This window comes from Oncorhynchus mykiss, chromosome 9 (assembly GCF_057628025.1).
Source record: "Oncorhynchus mykiss isolate SJ-2025 chromosome 9, ASM5762802v1, whole genome shotgun sequence".
In the NCBI taxonomy this organism is placed as follows: domain Eukaryota; kingdom Metazoa; phylum Chordata; class Actinopteri; order Salmoniformes; family Salmonidae; genus Oncorhynchus; species Oncorhynchus mykiss.
In genome coordinates, this window is record NC_143030.1 from 45234829 (window position 1) to 45255833 (window position 21005).

General features: G+C 42.2%; 1 protein-coding gene and 1 long non-coding RNA gene across 3 annotated transcripts; one reads left to right on the forward strand and one right to left on the reverse strand.

The window, feature by feature from the left end:
• Positions 1–7604: 7604 nt before the first annotated feature.
• Positions 7605–12788, reverse strand: LOC110531172 (butyrophilin-like protein 8). 2 transcript variants are annotated; one of them, XM_090184305.1, is made up of 5 exons: positions 12649–12788; positions 9390–9959; positions 8922–9206; positions 8541–8663; positions 7605–8031 (listed from the first exon to the last, which is right to left on the reverse strand). In XM_090184305.1, the coding sequence occupies exons 2-5, from the start codon at positions 9484–9486 to the stop codon at positions 7886–7888; spliced, it is 651 nt and encodes a 216-aa protein (XP_090040431.1). In that variant the 5' UTR covers positions 9487–9959; positions 12649–12788; the 3' UTR covers positions 7605–7885. The 2 variants fall into 2 exon arrangements, with proteins under 2 accessions (XP_090040431.1, XP_090040430.1); XM_090184304.1 differs by having other exon boundaries at positions 7746–8031; positions 9618–9959; positions 12649–12782.
• Positions 12665–15462, forward strand: LOC110532069 (uncharacterized). The gene is made up of 2 exons (XR_002474801.3): positions 12665–13345; positions 14716–15462. It is a non-coding gene; the product is annotated as an uncharacterized LOC110532069 (long non-coding RNA).
• Positions 15463–21005: the final 5543 nt, after the last annotated feature.

Sequence of the window (21005 nt, forward strand, 5' to 3'; positions counted from 1 at the left end):
TCTGGGGATCTCATCTCGGTACCTAATGGCAGTCAGGCTACCTCTGGCGAGTACATGGAGGGCTGTGCGGCCCCCCAAAGAAATGCCACCCCACACCATGACTGACCCACCGCCAAACCGGTCATGCTGGAGGATGTTGCAGGCAGCAGAACGTTCTCCACGGCGTCTCCAGACTGTCACGTCTGTCACATGTGCCCAGTGTGAACCTGCTTTCATCTGTGAAGAGCACAGGGCGCCAGTGGCGAATTTGTTCTCTGGCAAATGCCAAACGTCCTGCACGGTGTTGGGCTGTAAGCACAACCCCCACCTGTGGACATCGGGCCCTCATACCACCCTCATGGAGTCTGTTTCTGACCGTTTGAGCAGACACATGCACATTTGTGGCCTGCTGGAGGTAATTTTGCAGGGCTCTGGCAGTGCTCCTCCTGCTCCTCCTTGCACAAAGGCGGAGGTAGCGGTCCTGCTGCTGGGTTGTTGCCCTCCTACGGCCTCCTCCTGGTGTACTGGCCTGTCTCCTGGTAGCGCCTCCATGCTCTGGACACTACGCTGACAGACACAGCAAACTTTCTTGCCACAGCTCACATTAATGTGCCATCCTGGATGAGCTGCACTACCTGAGCCACTTGTGTGGGTTGTAGACTCCGTCTCATGCTGCCACTAGAGTGAAAGCACCGCCAGCATTCAAAAGTGACCAAAACATCAGCCAGGAAGCATAGGAACTGAGAAGTGGTCTGTGGTTATCACCTGCAGAACCACTCCTTTTATTGGGGGTGTCTTGCTAACTGCCTATAATTTCCACCTGTTGTCTATTCCATTTGCACAACAGCATGTGAAATTTATTGTCAATGTTGCTTCCTAAGTGGACAGTTTGATTTCACAGAAGTGTGATTGACTTGGAGTTACATTGTGTTGTTTGTGTTCCCTTTATTTTTTTGAGCAGTGTATAATTCCTAGGGTGATGAGAAAATGGAATGACTGATGTTATTGATTTGTTAGAAATGTATACTTATCCACTTTATCCAGAAAATGTCCTTCCATCTGTCCAAGAGTATATTTAATCAATTTTGACCTCATGCGAGTCATTCATGATATTGTTTAAAATTTGGACTAATGATATACAGTCGACTCCTCATGAGTGCACACTATTTTAAGTGCCCAACAGTGTTTTTCCTGACCCAATTCAATAACATCTATATTATAATATCGTCAGCCCTCTACGCTGTGTGAGGATCTCCTGCAATTTTGCACCGGTTTTCTTAGTTTTAGGCTCAAAGGGAGCGCATCATGCTCTTACATGGTACTGTCAACTTTACATATTGCCAGGGGAGACGATGCTGTAATAAAGTATTTGACAGTATTAGAACGTTCTCAACTGTCACAAACCGGCTCAAAGCCCGTAATAAAAGGGAGACAACGTGGAGATAAGGAGTAACAAAACATATATTTATTAAATAAAGTAAACCAAGTACAATATACAATGGTGTGTGTAATCAGTAGTGTAAGTGGTCCAGGTGTTTCCCATGTAGCTGACGACCCTCCCAACTCCGCCCACCGGCATCCTAATAAGGAAACAAGAACAACGAGAGAATACGGCAGACAGAGTGGGAAGGTCGTCACATCAACAAACACTCTTTTCAGACTAGGTAGCTGTTAGTCTGTCCAAGGTCAAGGCAGAACTTAATTTATTGATAAGACAGAGTTAGACTCAACATTCCATGGTAATTGTCCTAGTCGTTTACTGGCCAACAAGCTATGCAGCAATGATCATTAGCTGATATAGCAACTATTGAGTCTGAAACAGGGGAATTACTATCAGAACCCAAATGAATCAAAGCTTCTCATGCTTCTATAAAGAATTGTACTCCTCTGATTGGAAATCCACACCAAGCCGGTCTAAAATAATGAAGAAACTCCTCTTCTCTCAACATAAGCCACCTCGCTGGGAGCCCAAATCTGTCTCAATGAACTCAAAAGGACAATGGGTAGCATAAATAAAGGCAAATCACATGAATGGGCCGGTATTCCTCCTGAGGTCTATTTAACATTTTGTAATCAATTAGGTCCACTATTGCTCAATGATTAACAAGGCCATTCACAAAGGTTGATTTGGGAGAGATGTGAATATAGTACTAATGTAGCTTTTTTATTTAAAAAAAGAAGGTAACAATGCCACCCAGTATTCTCACTATAACCCCTTACCTTTGATAAACACAAATACATGATTTTCCTAAATGTTGTCGTCCCTTCTCGAGATTTACTTACCCAAATTGTTCCACACTGACCAAAGCGTTTTTTTTTTTTTTTTTACTATTACATATCTTAAACGCTTTGTTAAAAACAACAGTGCCTTGGGCTGTATTATATCTCTCGATGCAGAAAAAGCTTTTGATAGACTAGAATGGGCATACAGTATCTCTGGTCTTGGAACATATGGTAATTGGCTCCAATTTCATTAATATGATTCAAATGTTATGTCAATAACACTAGAAGCAGCAGACAAGGCGATCCAATTTCGCCTTTGCCATTTTACTATCCCAGTTGCTATAACCAGCAGAATATCTATTGTCAAAATTAATATATTGTCACAGACTTTCTGTAGTTCAATGCTTCCCATGGCTCCCCCTTGTGACTGTTGGGATACACTTTCAAAATGTATATGGCAAGGTTAACGACTCCAGATAAACTTACACCTACAAAGAGGGGAATATTTAGGACTATCCGTACCAAACTTTCAGTTGTATTTCCAGGCTCTAGCATTTTCCCCATCCTAAATCGGTTTAGACATGATTCTTCTGCCCTCTGGCTGAGTATAAAGAGAAATATGGTGTCTCACATTTCCATGGCAGAGGTGGTCTTGAGTCACTGATAAATTCTTTAAACAATGTAAACTATGCTTTGGTCCCATCATTGCTCGCACAATTTCTATTTGGCGCAAAATGGAAAAACAATGTAACTGGGAATCAAAATAGCATGCACATACTCCAATATTTTCATCTGGAGGTCGGCCTTTTGAACCCTCCCCCAATAGTTCAAATGTGAAATCCGTATGCTTGCCGATATCATGGACAGTAATGGTTTGAGAACATTCCAAGATACATAAAAATAAGAGTTTCCGGGTAATGTTTATAGCATTGGTATTGGCCATATCTCACAAACCCCTGAGGTGCCTTATTGCTATTATAAAGTGGTTACCAATGTAATTGGAGCAGTAAAAATACATGTTTTGTCCTGCGTGTGGTATACAGTCGAATATAACACGGCTGTCAGCCAATCAGCATTCAGGACTCAAAATAATAGTCTCAGCTAAAGCCCAACACATACAAATAAACAATCCATGAAGCCCAATGCATACATACACACAAATACATTTGAGTGTACAAAACTTTAGGAACACCTGCACTTTCCATGAGCGACTGGCCAGGTGAAAGCTATGATCTGCTGTTGATGTCACTTGTTACATCCACTTCAATCAGTGTAGATGAAGGGGAGGAGACCGTTTAAAAGGGTTTTTAAAACATGAGATATGGATGGTGTATGTCCGCCAATCAGAGGGTGAATGGCCAAGACAAAAGATTGAAGTGCCTTTGAATGGGGGTATGGTAGTAGGTGCCAGGCACACCGGTTTGCGTTTGAGTGTGTCAAGAAGTGCAACGCTATTGAGTTTTTCACGCTCAACAGCTTCCTGTGTGTATCAAATGGTCCAGCAACCAAAGGACATGCAGCCAACTTGACACAACTGTGGGAAGCATTGGAGTCAGCATGGGCCAGCATCCCTGTGGGACGCTGCTGACGTCTTGCTGAGTCCATGCCCCGACGAATTGAGGCTGTTCTGAGGGCAAAAGTGGGTGCAACTCATTATTAGGAAGGTGTTCCTAATGTTTTGTACACCCAGTGTATGTACTTATGGTGGATACATATATACTGAAACAAAATATAAAAACGCAACATGCAACAATTAAAGATTTTACAGTCATTAGGAAATCAGTCAATTAAAATACATGTATTAGACCCTAATTTATGGGTTTCACATGACTGGGAATACAGATATGCATCTGTTGGTCACATATAGCTTCAAAAATATATATATAAAAAATTAAAAAATAGGGCAGTGGATCAGAAAACCAGTCAGTATCTGGTGTGACCACCATTTTCCTCATGCAGCATGACACATCTCAGGCTGTTGATTGTGGCCTGTGGAATGTTGTCCCACTCCTCTTCAATGGCTGTGCGAAGTTGATGGATATTGGCGGGAACTGGAACATGCTGTCGTAAATTCAATTGATTGGACATGATTTGGAAAGGTACACACCTGTCTATATAAAGTCCCACAGTTGACAGTGCATGTCAGAGCAAACACCAAGCCATGAGGTCGAAGGAACCGTCCGTAGAGCTCCGAGACAGGATTGTGTCGAGGCTGAGATCTGGGTAGTGGTACCAAAAAATGTCTGTAGTAATTGAAGGTCCCCAAGAACACAGTGGCCTCCAGCATTCTTAAATTGAAGAAGTTTAAAACCACCAAGACTCTTCCTAGAGCTGGCTGCCTGGCCAAACGGGGGAGAAGGGCCTTGGTCAGGGAGCAGACCAAGAACCCGATGGTCACTCTGACAGAGCTCTAAAGTTCCTTTGTGGTGATGGGAGAACCTTCCAGAAGGACAACATCTCTGCAGCACTCCACCAATCAGGCCTTTATGGTAGAGTGGCCAGGCAAAAGCCACTCCTCAGTAAAAAGGCACGACAGCCCGCTTGGAGTTTGCAAAAAAGCACCTAAAGACTCTTAGACCATGAGAAACAAGATTCTCTGGTCTGATGAAACCAAGATTGAACTCTTTGGCCTGAATATTAAGCATCACCCCTGGAGGAAACCTGGCATAATTCCTACGGTGGCAGCATCATGCTATGGGGGATGTTTTTCAGCGGCAGGGACTGGGAGACTAGTCAGGATCGAGGCAAAGATGAACGGAGCAAAGTACAGAGAGCTCCTTGATGAAGAGCTTTCTGGACCTCAGACTGGGGCAAAGGCTCACCTTCCAACAGAACAACGACCCGAAGCACCCAGCCAAGACAACGCAGGAGTGGCTTTGAGTGGTCCATGTCCATGAGTGGTCCAGCCAGAGTCTAGACTTCAACCCGATCAAACATCTCTGGAGACCTGAAAATAGCTGTGCATTAACGCTCCCCATCCAACCTGACAGAGCTTGAGAGGATCTTCAGAGAAGAATGGGAGAAACTCCCCAAATACAGGTGTGCCAAGCTTGTAGCGTCATACCCAAGAAGACTCGAGGCTGTAATCGCTACCAAAGGTGCTTCAACAAATTACTGAGTAAAGGGTCTGAATAGTTATGTAAATCTGATATTTTTTATAAACTAGCAAAAACAAATCTAAACCTGTATTTGCTTTGTCATTATGGGGTATTGTGTTAGATCAAAGAGTAAAAACACTAATCCATTTTAGAATAAGGCTGTAATGTAACAAAATGTAGAAAAAGTCAAGGAATCTGAATACTTTCGGAAGGCACTGTATGTTAATGCATCCGAGTGTGTCCGTAACCTAATTCAAGAGAATGCCAAGAGTGTGCAAAGCTGTCATCAAGGCAAAGGGTGGCTACTTTGAAGAATCTCAAATATAAAACCCTTTTTTATTTGTTTACTACATGATTCCATGTGTTATTTAATAGTTTGTGTCTTCACTATTATTCCACAATGTATAAAATTGTACAAATACAGAAAAACCCTTGAATGAGTAGGTGTCCAAACGTTTGACTGAAACTGTACATGTAGTAGTCATAAAGTGACTATGCATAAATAATGAACAGCGGGTTGCAGCAGCGTAAAACAGGGGGATCCTATGCAAATAGTCCAGGTAGCCATTTGATTAGCTGTTCAACAGTCTTATGGCTTGGGGGTAGAAGCTGTTAAAAAGACTTTAGTACCTAGACTTGGCGCTCCGGTACCGCTTGCCGTGTAGTAGCAGAGAGAACAATCCATGACTAGGGTGGTCATTTGTAGAGCCTTCCTCTGACACCGCCTGGTATAGAGGTCTTGGATGGCAGGAAGCTTGGCCCCAGTGGTGTACTGGGTCGTATGCACAAGAGGTCGACCGATTAATCAGAATGGCTGATTAATTAGGGCCGATTTAAAGTTTTCCTAACAATCGGTAATCGGCATTTTTGGACACCGATCAATTACATTACACCGATCAATTACATTACACCGACCGATTACATTACACTCTACGAGGAGACTGCGTGGCAGGCTGACTACCTGTTACGCGAGAGCAGCAAAGAGCCACGGTAAGGTGCTAGCTAGCATTAAAGTTATCTTTTAAAAAAACAATCAATCAATCTTAACATAATCACTAGTTAACCACATGGTTGATGATATTACTAGTTTATCTAGCTTGTCCTGCGTTGCATATAATTGATGCGGTGCCTGTTAATTTCTCATTGAATCACAGCCTACTTCGCCAAGCGGGTAATGATTTAACAAGCGCATTCGCGAATAAAGCACTGTCGTTGCACCAATGTGTACCTAACCATAAACATCAATGCCTTTCTTTAAAATCAATACACAAATATATATTTTTAAACCTGTATATTTCGTTAATATTGCCTGCTAACATGAATTTATATTAACTAGGGAAACTTGTTAACTTGTGTCACTTCTCTTGCGTTCTGTGCAAGCAGAGTCAGGGTATATGCAGAGGTTTGGGCCGCCTGGACTATGTGATGACCATTTCTTCCTAACAAAGACCGTAATTAATTTGCCAGAATTGTACATAATTATGTATTAACATTGAAGGTTGTGCAATGTAACAGCAATATTTAGACTTAGATAAAATACGGAACGGTTCCGTATTTCACTGAAAGAATAAAAGTTTGTTTTCGAAATGATCGTTTTCAGATTTGACCATATTAATGACCTAAGCCTCGTATTTCTGTGTGTTATTATGTTATAATTAAGTCTATGATTTGATATTTGATAGAGCAGTCTGACTGAGCGGTGATAGGCAGCAGCAGGCTCGTAAGCATTCATTCAAACAGCACTTTCCTGCATTTGCCAGCAGCTCTTCGCAATGCTTGAGGCACAGAGCTGCTTATGACTTCAAGCCTATCAACTCCCGAGATTAGGCTGGTGTAACTGATGTGAAATGGCTAGCTAGTTAGCGGGGTGCGCGCTAATAGCGTTTCAATCGGTGACGTCACTCGCTCAGATCTTGAAGTAATTGTTCCCCATGCTCTGCAAAGGCCATGGCTTTTGTGGAGCGATGGGTAACGTTGCTTCGAGGGTGGCTGTTGTCGATGTGTCCCTGGTTCGAGCCCAGGTAGGGGCGAGGAGAGGGACGGAAGCTATACTGTTACACTGGCAATACCAAAGTGCCTATAAGAACATCCAAAAGTCAAAGGTATATGAAATACAAATGGTAGAGAGAGAAATAGTCATATAATTCCTATAATAACTACAACCTAAAACGTCTCACCTGGGTATATTGAAGACTCATGTTAAATGGAACCACCAGCTTTCATATGTTCTCATGTTCTGAGCAAGGAACTTAAACGTTAGCTTTTTTACATGGCACATATTGCACTTTTACTTTCTTCTCCAAATTTTTGTTTTTGCATTATTTAAACCAAATTGAACATGTTTCATTATTTAGTTGAGGCTAAATTGATTTTAATGATGTATTATTAAGTTTTTTGGTCCTCCAATAATCGGCATTGGTCGACCTCTAGTATGCACTACCATCTGTAGCGCATTGTGGTCGGAGGCCAAGCAGTTGCCATACCATACCTCTTCACGACTGTCTTGTATGGTAAATGTTGAGCGGCTTCACTGTAGGTGATAAAAGTGTCTCTCTCAATTACATCGCCGAGGGTGGCTGGTGGAATCAATCAAGGATATGTTGGCTTTCCCATTCTCCAGGTTGTGACACACGCTCACCATTAGGAAGGCCATTTACATTGAAGTTATCGAGAACAGGAACCAGGGGGATGGCATTCCCGTTACATCCTGCTGCATACCCGCTATTGGTTTCTGTGTAAATGGATGAGAGACGGGATTTACTCTTACAGAACGGACTTATAATACACCACATGAACACAGTCAACTAAGTGACACATTTAAACACGTATTACTTTGAGAAAAATAACTATGACTATCATTTGAAACATTCATTGGTATCATCACTGGACTGGTGAAAGCTACTATGTAGTGGAGCCCTTCATGTGTCACTTATTAGATCAGTGAATACTGCAAATAAGGGAGGAGAGAAGGATGCATTTTAAAGACACATTCCATTTAAAAAAATAGATATTTTTTTTACTTTTCCCGTTGAAAGAAAATATCCCATGTATAAATACAGTAATGTTCACCAAACTCGTTTTCTTTTGGAAACAAGGAGTATGCCATTTAAGGTGTTGGTCTGATGGTGCCCTATGATGTCATCCGGTGATAAATGAGGTGAAAACGAGACTGGAGTGTGACTTTAAAGTATTGGAACAAGGCTAAAACCAAGAAGTACAGGTCACACATCCATGACTTACCTTCCACGTTTCTCCGCATGAACAGAAAAACTACAACAGCTCCTACAACACCTCCTACAACAGCTCCTAGAAATCCAATTCCAACTTTCCATCCCAAGGGGTATTCCTCCTGAAACATTTTGTCTGAAAAACAAGTAATGTGAAACCATCATAAGACATCAGTACCTACAGTGTGAAAGATTACTTCAAAATAGTTAATAACTGTGAATGACCTGTATGTTGGAATTGAATAAAAAAATGTAATAGTTAATAAATACAATTGAAAACAGCAACAGTAAATAACCCCACAGAGATTCTGGCCATTATTCCAACCCTCAACCAGGAGGTTTTAAAATTCCTCGCAACATAGTAAATTCAGTCCTGTATCAAAAACCAACTCACCTGGAACATGAATCTGTGTCTCCCTCATGTGTTTGATCTCCAGCTGTTGAACTTGACAGGTGAACACATTGGTGGCAGTCTTCTGGACAGTGAAATAGCGTGTCACTGTGTACAAGCCCTCGGAATCCATGGGTCTCTCTGTAGGTTCATCAGCAGGGAGGATGGTTCCCTTACTGTTCAGCAACACCAACTCAGGCTTATAGACTAAACCTTCAGCCTCACACTTCAGGACCACTTCCTTGTCTTTGGTTCTCACAATGGAAAGCCATGGCCGAGGGGCTGCACCTACACAGACACAAAGACATAAAAGGTTTATAGGATTTATCATCCTGATATTGATGGACCTTTAAAAGTATGATGTCGAAGTATATTTGATTAAATACTTGTAATTATGACATCAAATATCACTTTTTGTTTGTACAGAGGTTGACATTTCTAATATGAATCGATTAGGTTTTGGAAACTCACCCCTGACTTTCCCTGATTGGTCTTTCAGGGGTGGTTGGGTGGGTTGGAGGGAGGGAGGATGAAGGAGTCCCGTCCTCCTTGACATCCAATGGATCATATAACACCATTAATCAATAAATGAGAGGAAGGATTAACATGCTGATCATTCAAGTTAGCCAATCATTTTGTTGGCATTTGATCGACTGACAAAGAAATCTAAACCATGTGTTTGGTAATCAAATGACTCACCGCCGACATAGAGTTCAATGGTGGTTTTCTGGTGGCCTAACGTTGGTATGTAACAGGTGTAATTTCCAGCATCAGAGAGTTTCACATTGGTCAGCTTTAGTGAGACGTTGCCGTTCTTCAGTTCTTCCCTGAACAGTGACGTCCTTCCACTGTAGGATGGATACTGGATCACATTGTCATTACTACGGTCTCGGTACAAATGCACCTCTTTTGGCTCTAGGACTGGTCTCTGCCACTCTACGGACTCTTCAACAGCACTCGTGGTAGGTCTCAGGAAACAAGGCAAGATGACATCCCCGCCAACTATGCCACGAACAGGGTCCGTTGAACCAACAACAAGAACTGTAACAGAAAAAAAGCAGATCACATTATCAGGAACATGGATGCATGCAGCCAGACAGACGAGAGCACAGCTAGACAAACAAGTAGACAGCCAGACAGGCAGACAGACGAGCACATATAGAGAGAGGTGACCACCAGAGATAATTATATTGGGTGAATTAAAGATAGAATAAGATCTTAAGCACTTACAAATTCGTAACATATTGTACGAATTGAAATTCACAATTGTGCACAATTTTTCGGGACCCGTTGTGGCTACTTTCAGAACTACCGTTAATGGCTAAAAAGTATACAAACCCTCTGGAACACATCTTTAACTAGTTATCAATTCCATGTTGTTGTTTTTTACTTATGAGATGTTTATTGTGTAATGTGTATAAACATTACATTTTTGTTCAAATATTTTATCATTTATTGTAAACAAATTGCTACAGCACAAAGACCAGAGAGAGAGAGGGGAGAGAAAAAGAGAGACCCTGACCCAGCCTGCCAGCTACCCTCAGCCTGCCAGCTACCTTCAGCCCCAGGCTCCAGCTACACCCAGTCCACTAGCTATCCTAAGCCTCAGCCTGCTAGCTACCCTCAGCCCAAGGGTACCAGCTACACCTAGCCCCAGCCTGCCCTGCCAGTTACCCAGAGCCTGCCAGCTGCACCCAGCTTCTGCCTGCCAGCTATACCCAGCCCCATCTACCCTCAGCAAGAGTCCCCCAGACATTATCAAGCCCAAAGCCTTGAGCCCCATCCTGCCACCAGAAGTACAACTCCCCCAGTGGTCATGTGCCACGCCCCCAAAGTGCCCCCCTTCCAGTGGTCAGTGTCTCATGCCCCCAAAGCGCTCCCGCTCCAATGACCAGCGTGTCATGCCCACTGAAAACTCCCCCCTCCAGTGGCCTTCGTCCCCCCCTAAGCTCACCCTCGAACCAAAGCACCCCCAGAGCCAAACCGGCCATCCCGGATGGCACTGTGATAGACTACATCCAGTTTGCTGAGTAGAGTGTTGGAGGCTATTTTGTGAAGGAGGCTTTTTTTTTAAGGAGGAGTTTGTTTGCGAAATAGGAAGCCGAGTCTAGATTTAATTTTGGATTGGAGATGCTTAATGTGAGTCTGGAAGGAGAGTTTACAGTCTAACCAGACACCTAGGTATTTGCAGTTGTTCACATATTCTAAGTCAGAACCGCCCAGACTAGAGTAGTGATGCTGGTCGGGCGTGAGGGTACGGGCAGCAATCGGTTGAAGAGCATGCATTTAGTTTTAATGGCATTTAAAAGCAGTTGGAGGCCACAGAAGGAGTGTTGTATGGCATTGAAGTTCGTTTGGAGGTTTGTTAACACAGTGTCCAAAGAAGGGCCAGATGTATACAGAATGTTGTTGTATGCGTAGAGGTGGATCAGAGAATCACCAGCAGCAAGAGCGGCATCATTGATATATACAGAGAAAAGAGTCGGCCCGAGAATTGAACCCTTTGGTACCCCCATAGAGACTGCCAGAGGTCCAGACAACAGGCCGTCCGATTTGACACACTGAACACTATCTGAGAAGTAGTTGGTGAATCAGGCGAGGCAGTCATTTGAAAAACCAAGGCTATGAGTCTGCCGATAAGAATACGGTAATTGACAGAGTCAAAAGCCTTGGCCAGGTCGATGAAGACGGCTGCACAGTACTGTCTTTTATCGATGGCGGTTATGATATCGTTTAGGACCTTGAGCGTGGCTGAGGTGCACCCATGACCACCTCGGAAACCAGATTGCATAGTGGAGAAAGTACGGTGGGATTCGAAATGGTCGGTGATCTGTTTTAACTTGGCTTTTTTTTAACGCAGCAGCTTTCCAATCTTTGGGGACCTCAGACGATACGAACGAGGTTGAACAGGCTAGTAATAGGGGTTGCAAAAATTTCGGTGGATAATGTTAGAAAGAGAGGGTCCAGATTTTGCAGCTCTTTCAGATCATCAGCTATCTGGATTTGGGTGAAGGAGAAGCAGCGGGGGGCTTGCAAAGCTGTCGGTAGGGGTAGCCAGGTGGAAAGCATGGCCAGCCGTAGAAAAATGCTTATTGAAATTATTGGTGGTGACAGTGTTTCCTAGCCTCAGTGCAGTGGGCAGCTGGGAGGAGGCGCTCTTATTATCCATGGACTTTAGTGTCCCACCACTTTTTGGAATTAGTGCTACCGGATGCAAATTATTCACCACTGTAACCCAATCATTCTCACTTTCTGTACAATTAGCTTCACCCGACTCACTAAGCAGTTTCAAACAAAACCTTTTCTACTGTGTTATTGACTTGTTTATTGTTTACTCCATGTGTAACTCTGTGTTGCTGTCTGTTCACACTGATATGCTTTATCTTGGCCAGGTCGCAGATGTAAATGAGAACTTGTTCTCAACTAGCCTACCTGGTTAAATAAAGGTGAAATACAAATATATATAAAAAGGGGTTAGTCATACAGGGTTTTTACACAACATTGGTTGAAACTCGTTTTAACATTTTTTTCTCACAAGCGCAGAACTTTTAAATTCTGTAATTTAGTAAAACATTTTTACAGATAATGTTGATACACGGACTGTAAACTAGCCTTAAGGGCGCTCATGCAAATTGTGACCCCATTTATTTACTTGTTTGAACGTTCTCCGGCTGTAATGTCAGACGGTACTGTGGTGTTTGACAATGAATACGAAAGGTTTCAGACCTACCCGGATGATCCGCACTGGAGACAGCCGACTGGAGTTCCAGGAACAGACAGACCACCCATCTGTTAAAAAGGTGTCCGACCACTCCTCGCATACGATAATCCTTCATTTTCTTTAACATAGGCAGCGCAATTGTAGTACCTCCCACCTCAATTTCCGTGAGTTTGACTTCCTGTTGCGATGAATCGCTTACCCAGGGAGGGAGATGTTTCTAAATGTGGATCAAATTGTTACAATTACATTTACAGAATGTGAACGCTACACCAAGGCGTTGGTGAGAAAAATGGAGGAAGAAATAAACTACTTTTCCCACATAGCATTACAACTACAAAGCTGACGCTGGTTAGCTAGCTTATTTTCATTGAAATAGCATTGCTAGTTAGCTATCAATAGTCTTCTGTCTAGCCTGTAACTAATGGTTTTTACGTTGTGGAACAGAGCAATAGTTATTTGTACTTGTTATTTGGTTGAGACGAACATTAGTTTAGAAAATAATTGTTTACTTTGTGTATATTTGTTGTGTAATTGGTTGGCTTTGCTAGTTAGCAAGCTCAGATTTGTGCTAAAGTTGGTCAATTTAGCTAATGTTTTAGGAGAACAGGCTAGCTCCCTGCAGAATCTAGACAATAGAGAATGGGGAATAAGATCTGGTTGTTGCAGTGCCCAGACGAGGTGAGAGCAAACTGCTACAGAGATAAAGGTAAGATCTCTATCTTGAGTAGCTATATTTCAAGGTTGAACCAATGCAATATGTATTTATTGGCTTGCTAATTGAGCTGCTTTTCCTGAAAATGTCAATCTGATAAAGTTAGTTCTAGTTATTGTTGTTCTTATGCAATGTCCAGGAAATGTCAAGAACTCAAGCATCTGCAGACCAGCGAGGAGGAAAGCCTTTTGAACAAGAATTACTAGCTAGTTATATCAGAGACATTTATTGGCTTGCTAAATGAGCTGCCTTCCCTTTTCCAAGTAGAACCATTTTGGGTTCCATGTAGAACCCTTTCCACAGAGGGGTCTACATGGAACCCAAAAGGGTTCTACCTGGAACCAAAAAGGGTTATACTATGGGGACAGCTGAATAACCTTTTTCCCTAGGAGTGTATCTAGTTGCTGTTCTAATGCAATGTCCGTGTTACAGCCACAACATGATGATCATGTATCAAGCATTGTTATTGATTGTACTTTTGTTTATCCCATGTGTTGTTTTTTGTCGCACTGCTTTGCTTCATCTTGGCCAGGTCGCAGTTGTAAATGAGAACTTGTTCTCAACTGGCCTACCTGGTTAAATAAAGGTGAAATGAATCAAATAAATGCATCTGAAGACTAGTGAGGAGGAGAAATGCCTGCTTTGGATGAGCAAGGAAGAACAATAACAACTATCTATATCAGATAAACATGTTCAGGATAAGCAGGGAGAGAGCAAGCTAGTAGTAGTAACATTTATTATTTGAAACCTCACATGCGCATGTGTTATATTTAAGCAATAAGGCACCTCAGGGGTTTGTGGTATATGGCCAATATATTGCTATTAAAAACTGGTTACTAACATAATTACAACAGTAAACAAGTAATAAATGAGAACTTGTTCTCAACTGGCCTACCTGGTTAAATAAAGGTGAAATGAATCAAATAAATGCATCTGAAGACTAGTGAGGAGGAGAAATGCCTGCTTTGGATGAGCAAGGAAGAACAATAACAACTATCTATATCAGATAAACATGTTCAGGATAAGCAGGGAGAGAGCAAGCTAGTAGTAGTAACATTTATTATTTGAAACCTCACATGCGCATGTGTTATATTTAAGCAATAAGGCACCTCAGGGGTTTGTGGTATATGGCCAATATATTGCTATTAAAAACTGGTTACTAACATAATTACAACAGTAAACAAGTAATATTGACTCATACCTGTGGTATATGGTCTGATATACCATGGCTTGCTATCTGTCTCATGTTGTACCGATCATCAACATGAGCGAGACTGAATTCTGTCGAATTGTCAACTGGTCGGAATTCTTATTAGGAAGATGTTGCTGTTCAGAATGACATGTTTATGACTTGATGTTCACAGGAATCTACAAATGCTGTTGATCGAGCGCCACGGATGAAGGAGGAAATCCGACAGCTTCTTTCTACCACACCTTCACCAAGTCATACAATGTTTGCTTCATGATTCATTGTTACATCAGAAATAAATACAGAATTGTTTTATTTTATTCTGTTTTTTTTATGCTGGATGTGAGTAATTTATCAGGTCTGTAGTATAATGTATTGTTTTGAAACGTTATTAAATATCTATCTTCAGTCAAAACTCACTTTGTTTGCTAAAATAATGTTTGTTTTGTACTGTTTCTTTTTACATACTGAAACAGTCATTAGTTTTGAGCTAGACTATGATCGGGGAAATCTGTACTATGCTTTTTTAAATGTTGATGAATGAAATCAGCACGGTTTTTTAATAGTTTGTTGCTACTGTCTAGCGAGGAAGTGGGCAATATGGAATACATTGGAGGAGGAAGGGAGAATGAATAAGAAATAACTTGGACAATGTCAGAATAAGTAGGTCAATGTACAGCCTATCAATGACAAAGGAAACAGTGCAGAGGTATCCTTAAGATAACATTAGATATTTGGATGGCTAGCCAGCTATTCTCAAAACATTGGATTACCAGTTTGAGCGGTGACATCTGTTTGCAGCACATTTTCACATGGACGCTATATACACTGAACAAAAATATAAATGCATCATGTTATGTGTTGGTCTCATGTTTTATGATCCGAAATAAAAGATGTCAGACATTTTCCATATGCACAAAAAGCTTATTTCTCTCAAATGTTGCATTTTTGTCCTTCCTCCACTGCCTCGGTAACAGTTTATAAATTCATTTTTAGAAAACATTTTAATCCAGCCTTTGTGGTTTGGAAAGTATAGTGACTATTATTGCTTTCATTTATTTATCAAACAAAGGGGATTTTGGAAAAGTAGGTACTTTTTTTTCACGTGGACTTACGAGCTTGATACTTCAGACAAGGGGAAACTATGGATAGCTAATTAAAATAAGAAAATAGTTTTATGAATTATGAAGCCTTTGTGACGTTAGCTACCAAATAAATTGTTTTCGGCAATTATCCAAAATGTCAATTTCTTACCCAATATGCAGTGCTGCAAACTTAGCGACTTAGTCGCTATATTTAGCGAGTATTCAGACCCCCAGACATATTTTCAAAAAAGCGACTAGCGACAAATCTATAGACTTTTTCTGGTGTTATTGGAGACTGACGTGAAAGCACTCGCGTCCCAAAGCACTCACCGGCAGCCCAGTCCTCGCATTGCAGTCAGAGCAGGAGATGTTCACCCCTCCGCGCCCAGACTGCAAATGAATCGCGCATGCGGGAAACCGCCACTGGCTGATCCCGCCCTGATTTTATTTTGTTTATTTTTTTATTAACCTGAATTAGGGCCAGACTAGTTACCATAATTTTCTCACATTGCCATTGACAGTTTTTTCTATTGTATCTTTTTGGTCCATTTAGATTGTATACAGAAAAATGTAATGGTTAAAAATGTTCATGTTTTAGGCTCCTAAATGGACCATGAGGTTAAAAACCAAACCAAATTAAGAAAAAAAGAAAAAAATCTAAGAAAAAACGAAGTAGCTCCGCCAGTGTCTCTTTTGGGTCACTTTTGCCGGTCCCAAGCCCGGATAAAAGGAGGAGGGTTGGAATTGTGACATAAAAATATGGGGTCCATAAAGTGCTGAAGGAGGAGTATGGCCTCAAATATCTGGTTCTTATTCGCTGTGTTTTTACTCTCTGCAGCTTGCTCATTTGTAGTTCTAAACATATTTAGGGTATGTCTCTCCCATGACGTTATTCCTCTCTCCTACAGCGTCCATCACAATTACATGACCAATAATGCAAAATTAGGTGATGACGTCATTAAGCGACTTTTAGGGCAGCCAATAGCTACTTTCCTTACTGAGGAGTTGGCAACACAGCCAAAGATCCAAACGGGAAGTTAAGGGAACTCCCTTCCCCCACCTTTTCCTTGGTCTTATACAGGTGTCTTCCCTTACTCTCCCTGTTCCACAACTCTAGGCACATATTTTGAACCACTGTTCTTATTAATCTCTTGGCTTCTGCTTTACTGATGGCCAATTCCATCTCAACATTAGGATGTTTAAGAGCCTGCTTGGCAATAATATCAACTTCCTCATTCCCCTCTACTCCAACATGAGCTGGTACCCAGAGGAACGTCACAAATACCCCCATCTTTTTCACCCTATACAAACACTGTAAAACCTCATACAATACATCCTTTCTGCTCTGAGACACACATGAATTTAAGCTCATCAGACTACCCTGTCTGGCCTCACCTCCTCCACAGCCAATAGTATGGCCAACAACTCCATTGTGTTAACAGATAAATTATCCATTTATATTTTTGTCACTGCCACCTTAAACTCAGGAACACTAAAAGCTGCTCCTGTCCTCCCTGTTTTAGGGTCCTTAGATCCATCTGTGAATATATTCAGGAAAGCGTAGTATTGTGTTCTTAAAAGTTCACTTACAACTTTAAAATACAGTGAAATGCTTACTTACAAGCCCTTAACCAACAATGAAAATGTAAGAAAAATAAATTAAGTAAAAAATATAAAATAAAAGTAACAAATAATTCAACAGCAGCAGTAAAATGACAATAGCGAGGCTATATACAGGGGGTACTGGTACAGAGTCAATGTGTGGGGGCACCAGTTAGTCAAGGTTATTTAGGTAATATGTACATGTAGAGTTAAAGTGATTATACATAGATAATAAAAAGAGAGTAGCAGCAGCAGAAAAGAGGGGTCTGGGTAGCCCTTTGATTAGATGTTCAGGAGTCTTATGGCTTGGGGATAGAAGCCGTTAAGAAGCATTTTGGACCTAGACTTGGCACTCTGGTAACGTCTGCGTGCCGTAGCAGAGAGAACAGTCTATGACTAGGGTGGCGGGAGTCTTTGACAATTTTTAAGGCCTTCCTCTGACACCGCCTGGTATAGAGGTCCTGGATGGCAGGAAGCTTGGCCACAGAGATGTACTGGGCCGTACGCACTACCCTCTGTAGTGCCTTGCGGTCGGAGGCCGAGCAGTTGCCATACCAGGCAGTGATGCAACCGATGGTGCAGCTGTATAATCTTTTGAGGATCTGAGGACCCATGCCAAATCTTTTCAGTCTCCTGAGCAGGAATAGGCTTTGTTGTGCCCTCTTCACGACTTTCTTAGTGTGTATGGACCATGGTAGTTTGTTGGTGATGTGGACACCAAGGAACTTAAAGCTCTCAACCTGCTCTACTACAGCCCCGTCAATGAGAATGGGGGCGTGCTCGGTCCTCCTTTTCCTGTAGTCCACAACCATCTCATTTGTCTTGATCACGTTGTCCTGGCACCACACGGCCAGGTCTCTGACCTCCTCCCTATAGGCTGTCTCATCGTTGTCGGTAATCAGGCCTACCACTGTCGTGTCATCGGCAAACTTGATGATGGTGTTGGAGTTGTGCCTGGCCATGCAGTCATGAGTGAACAGGGAGTACACCATTCTACCTGCCCCCGACTCCATTCCTGACAAGCAATGCGTCACATTCAATATTTTCTTTCTTTTGACAACTACTTTGTTAATATGCTCTGTGTCACATCTGCTCCCGCTCTTTCCTCCCCCTGGTGCTTGAGGGCGCCAGATTGCCTTGCTTCACGCACACTTGCCTTCCCTCGTCACTCGCATCAGCGTTATTGGACTCACCTGGACTCACTTATCTCCTGTTTATTTCCTCCCCTATATTTGTCAGTTCCCCAGCTCTGTTCCCCGCAGCTGCATTTGTATTGTTTTTGTCTTTGTATTTGTTTCTGGCACTGTTCCTGTCTCGTCTATGTCAGTAGTTTATTAAATGTTTACTTCCCCGTAACTGCTTCGTCTCTCCAGCATCATTCTGCGTGACACCCTGCCCAAGTAATTCAAGTGTCAAACCAGACCCCCAGCCCTAAGCCCTACCTTAGGGACCATTGCTTTACTTCACTAATACGAAAATCCCTAGTTTGTTTAAATATATTATTTCAAGGTTATTTTGAGAAGTATTACACTACATTTAAGAGTTAACTATTTTATTGTATTTCTTTTCTAAATTGTGTTGATGTTATCAACGGGAGCCATGCTTATACTCCTCAGTTTGCGCAAAGCGTGATGAGGATAGGTTGCGTAGCACCCCGTACTATCGACATATTCAACAGCGTTTAAGAAATATATTACCTTCAACAGTGTTATCTTGTGATCAAGCCATCAATGTTTTTTGATGATTGGTGTCGTAAAAATGTTAGCTAACGGGTTAGCACTTTGCATGTTTGACATTTCAATGTAAATACTACTACCATCCGCTTTTTCATAAGCGGCGAATTATGGGCATACGATCCCCAGTTATTGGCCTTACTATTTTGTTCAATTACAAGACATATCTGTTTAATTTTGTTCAAGAAAGAGACCCCAACCTCGTATCCGAAGTGTTTACTAGATAGTTGACTAGTTGTCTAGCCTTCCAGTAAAAAAAAAATACTTGTTGTTTTGTTTTGACTCCTGTGTTATGTCCAGGGCCAGCTTGTTTTACAATTGTTTTAACGATCCATCTTTCCTACAACGGCCGAAGATGTAGCTAGCAAGAACTTGAACAACTGTTATACAGTTAGCATATCTTTTGAGTTCGCAAATTCACTCTGGCTATCTTTATTACCAACAAAGACGAGACAGCCTACAGGGAGGAGGTGAGGGCCCTCGGAGTGTGGTGTCAGGAAAATAACCTCTCACTCAATGTCAGTAAAACAAAAGAGATGATTGTGGACTCCAGGAAACAGCAGAGGGAGCACCCCCCTATCCACATCAATGGGACAGAAGTGGAGAACGTGGAATGTTTTAAGTTCCTTGGTGTACATATCACCGACAAACTGAAATGGTCTACGCACACATACAGTGTGGTGAAGAAGGCGCAACAACGCCTCTTCAACCACAGGAGGCTGAAAAAATGTGGCTTGTCACCGAAAACCCTCACTAACTTTTACAGGTGCACAATTGATAGCATCCTGTCGGGCTGTATCACCGCCTGGTACGGCAACTGCACCGCCCACATCCGCAGGGCTCTCCAGAGAGTGATGCTGTCTACACAACACATCACCGGGGGCAAACTACCTGCCCTCCAGGACACCTACTACACCCGATATCACAGGAAGGCAAAAAGATCATCAAGGGCAATAACCACCCACGCCACTATCTGCTCACCCCTCTTCCATCCAGAAGGCGAGGTGAGGACAAGTGCATCAAAGCTGGGACAGAGAGATTGAAAAACAGCTTCTATCTCTTTTTTTTTGTTGAATTTTTACCCCTTTTTCTCCCCAATTTCGTGGTATCCAATTGTTGTAGTAGCTACTATCTTGTCTCATCGCTACAACTCTCGTACGGGCTCGGGAGAGACGAAGGTTGAATGTCATGCGTCCTCCGATACACAACCCAATCAGCCGCACTGCTTCTTAACACAGCGCGCATCCAACCCGGAAGCCAGCCGCACCAATGTGTCGGAGGCTACACCGTGCACCCGGCAACCTTGGTTAGCGCGCACTGCGCCCGGCCCACCACAGGAGTCGCTGGTGCGCGATGAGACAAGGACATCCCTACCGACCAAGCCCTCTCTAACCCGGACGACGCTAGGCCAATTGTGCGTCGCCCCACGGACATCATTGAAAATAAGAATTTGTTCTTAACTGACTTGCCTAGTTAAATAAAGGTAAAATAAATAAAAAAAATAAAAAAATGCAACTGCTGTGTCAGATTTCAAAAAAGCTTTACGGAAAAAGCAAACCATACAATAATCTGAGTCGGCACTCAGAGCCCAATCAAGACACAAATATATCCACCATATTGTGCAGTCAACATATCAGAAATAACATTATAAACATTCACTTACCTTTGATGATCTTCATCAGAATGCACTCCCAGGAATCCCAGTTTAACAATAAATGTTTTTTTTGTTCGATAATGTCCATCATTTATGTCCAAATTCCTCCTTGTTGTTCTAGCGTTCAGTACACTTTCCAAACTCACGAGGCGTTGGGTAAATCCAGTTGAAAGTATGGACGAAAAATTAAAAAAGTAATATTACAGTCCGTAAAAACATGACAAACTAAGTATTGAATCAATCTTTAGGATGTTTTTAACATAATTCTTTAATAATAGCCGGAGAATTCCTTTGTCTTCAGAAAAGCAAATGGAACGGGAGCGAACTCTCATGTGAACCCGCATGGTCAGCTCGTGGCTGCTGGCAGACCTCTGACTCATTCCCCTCTCAT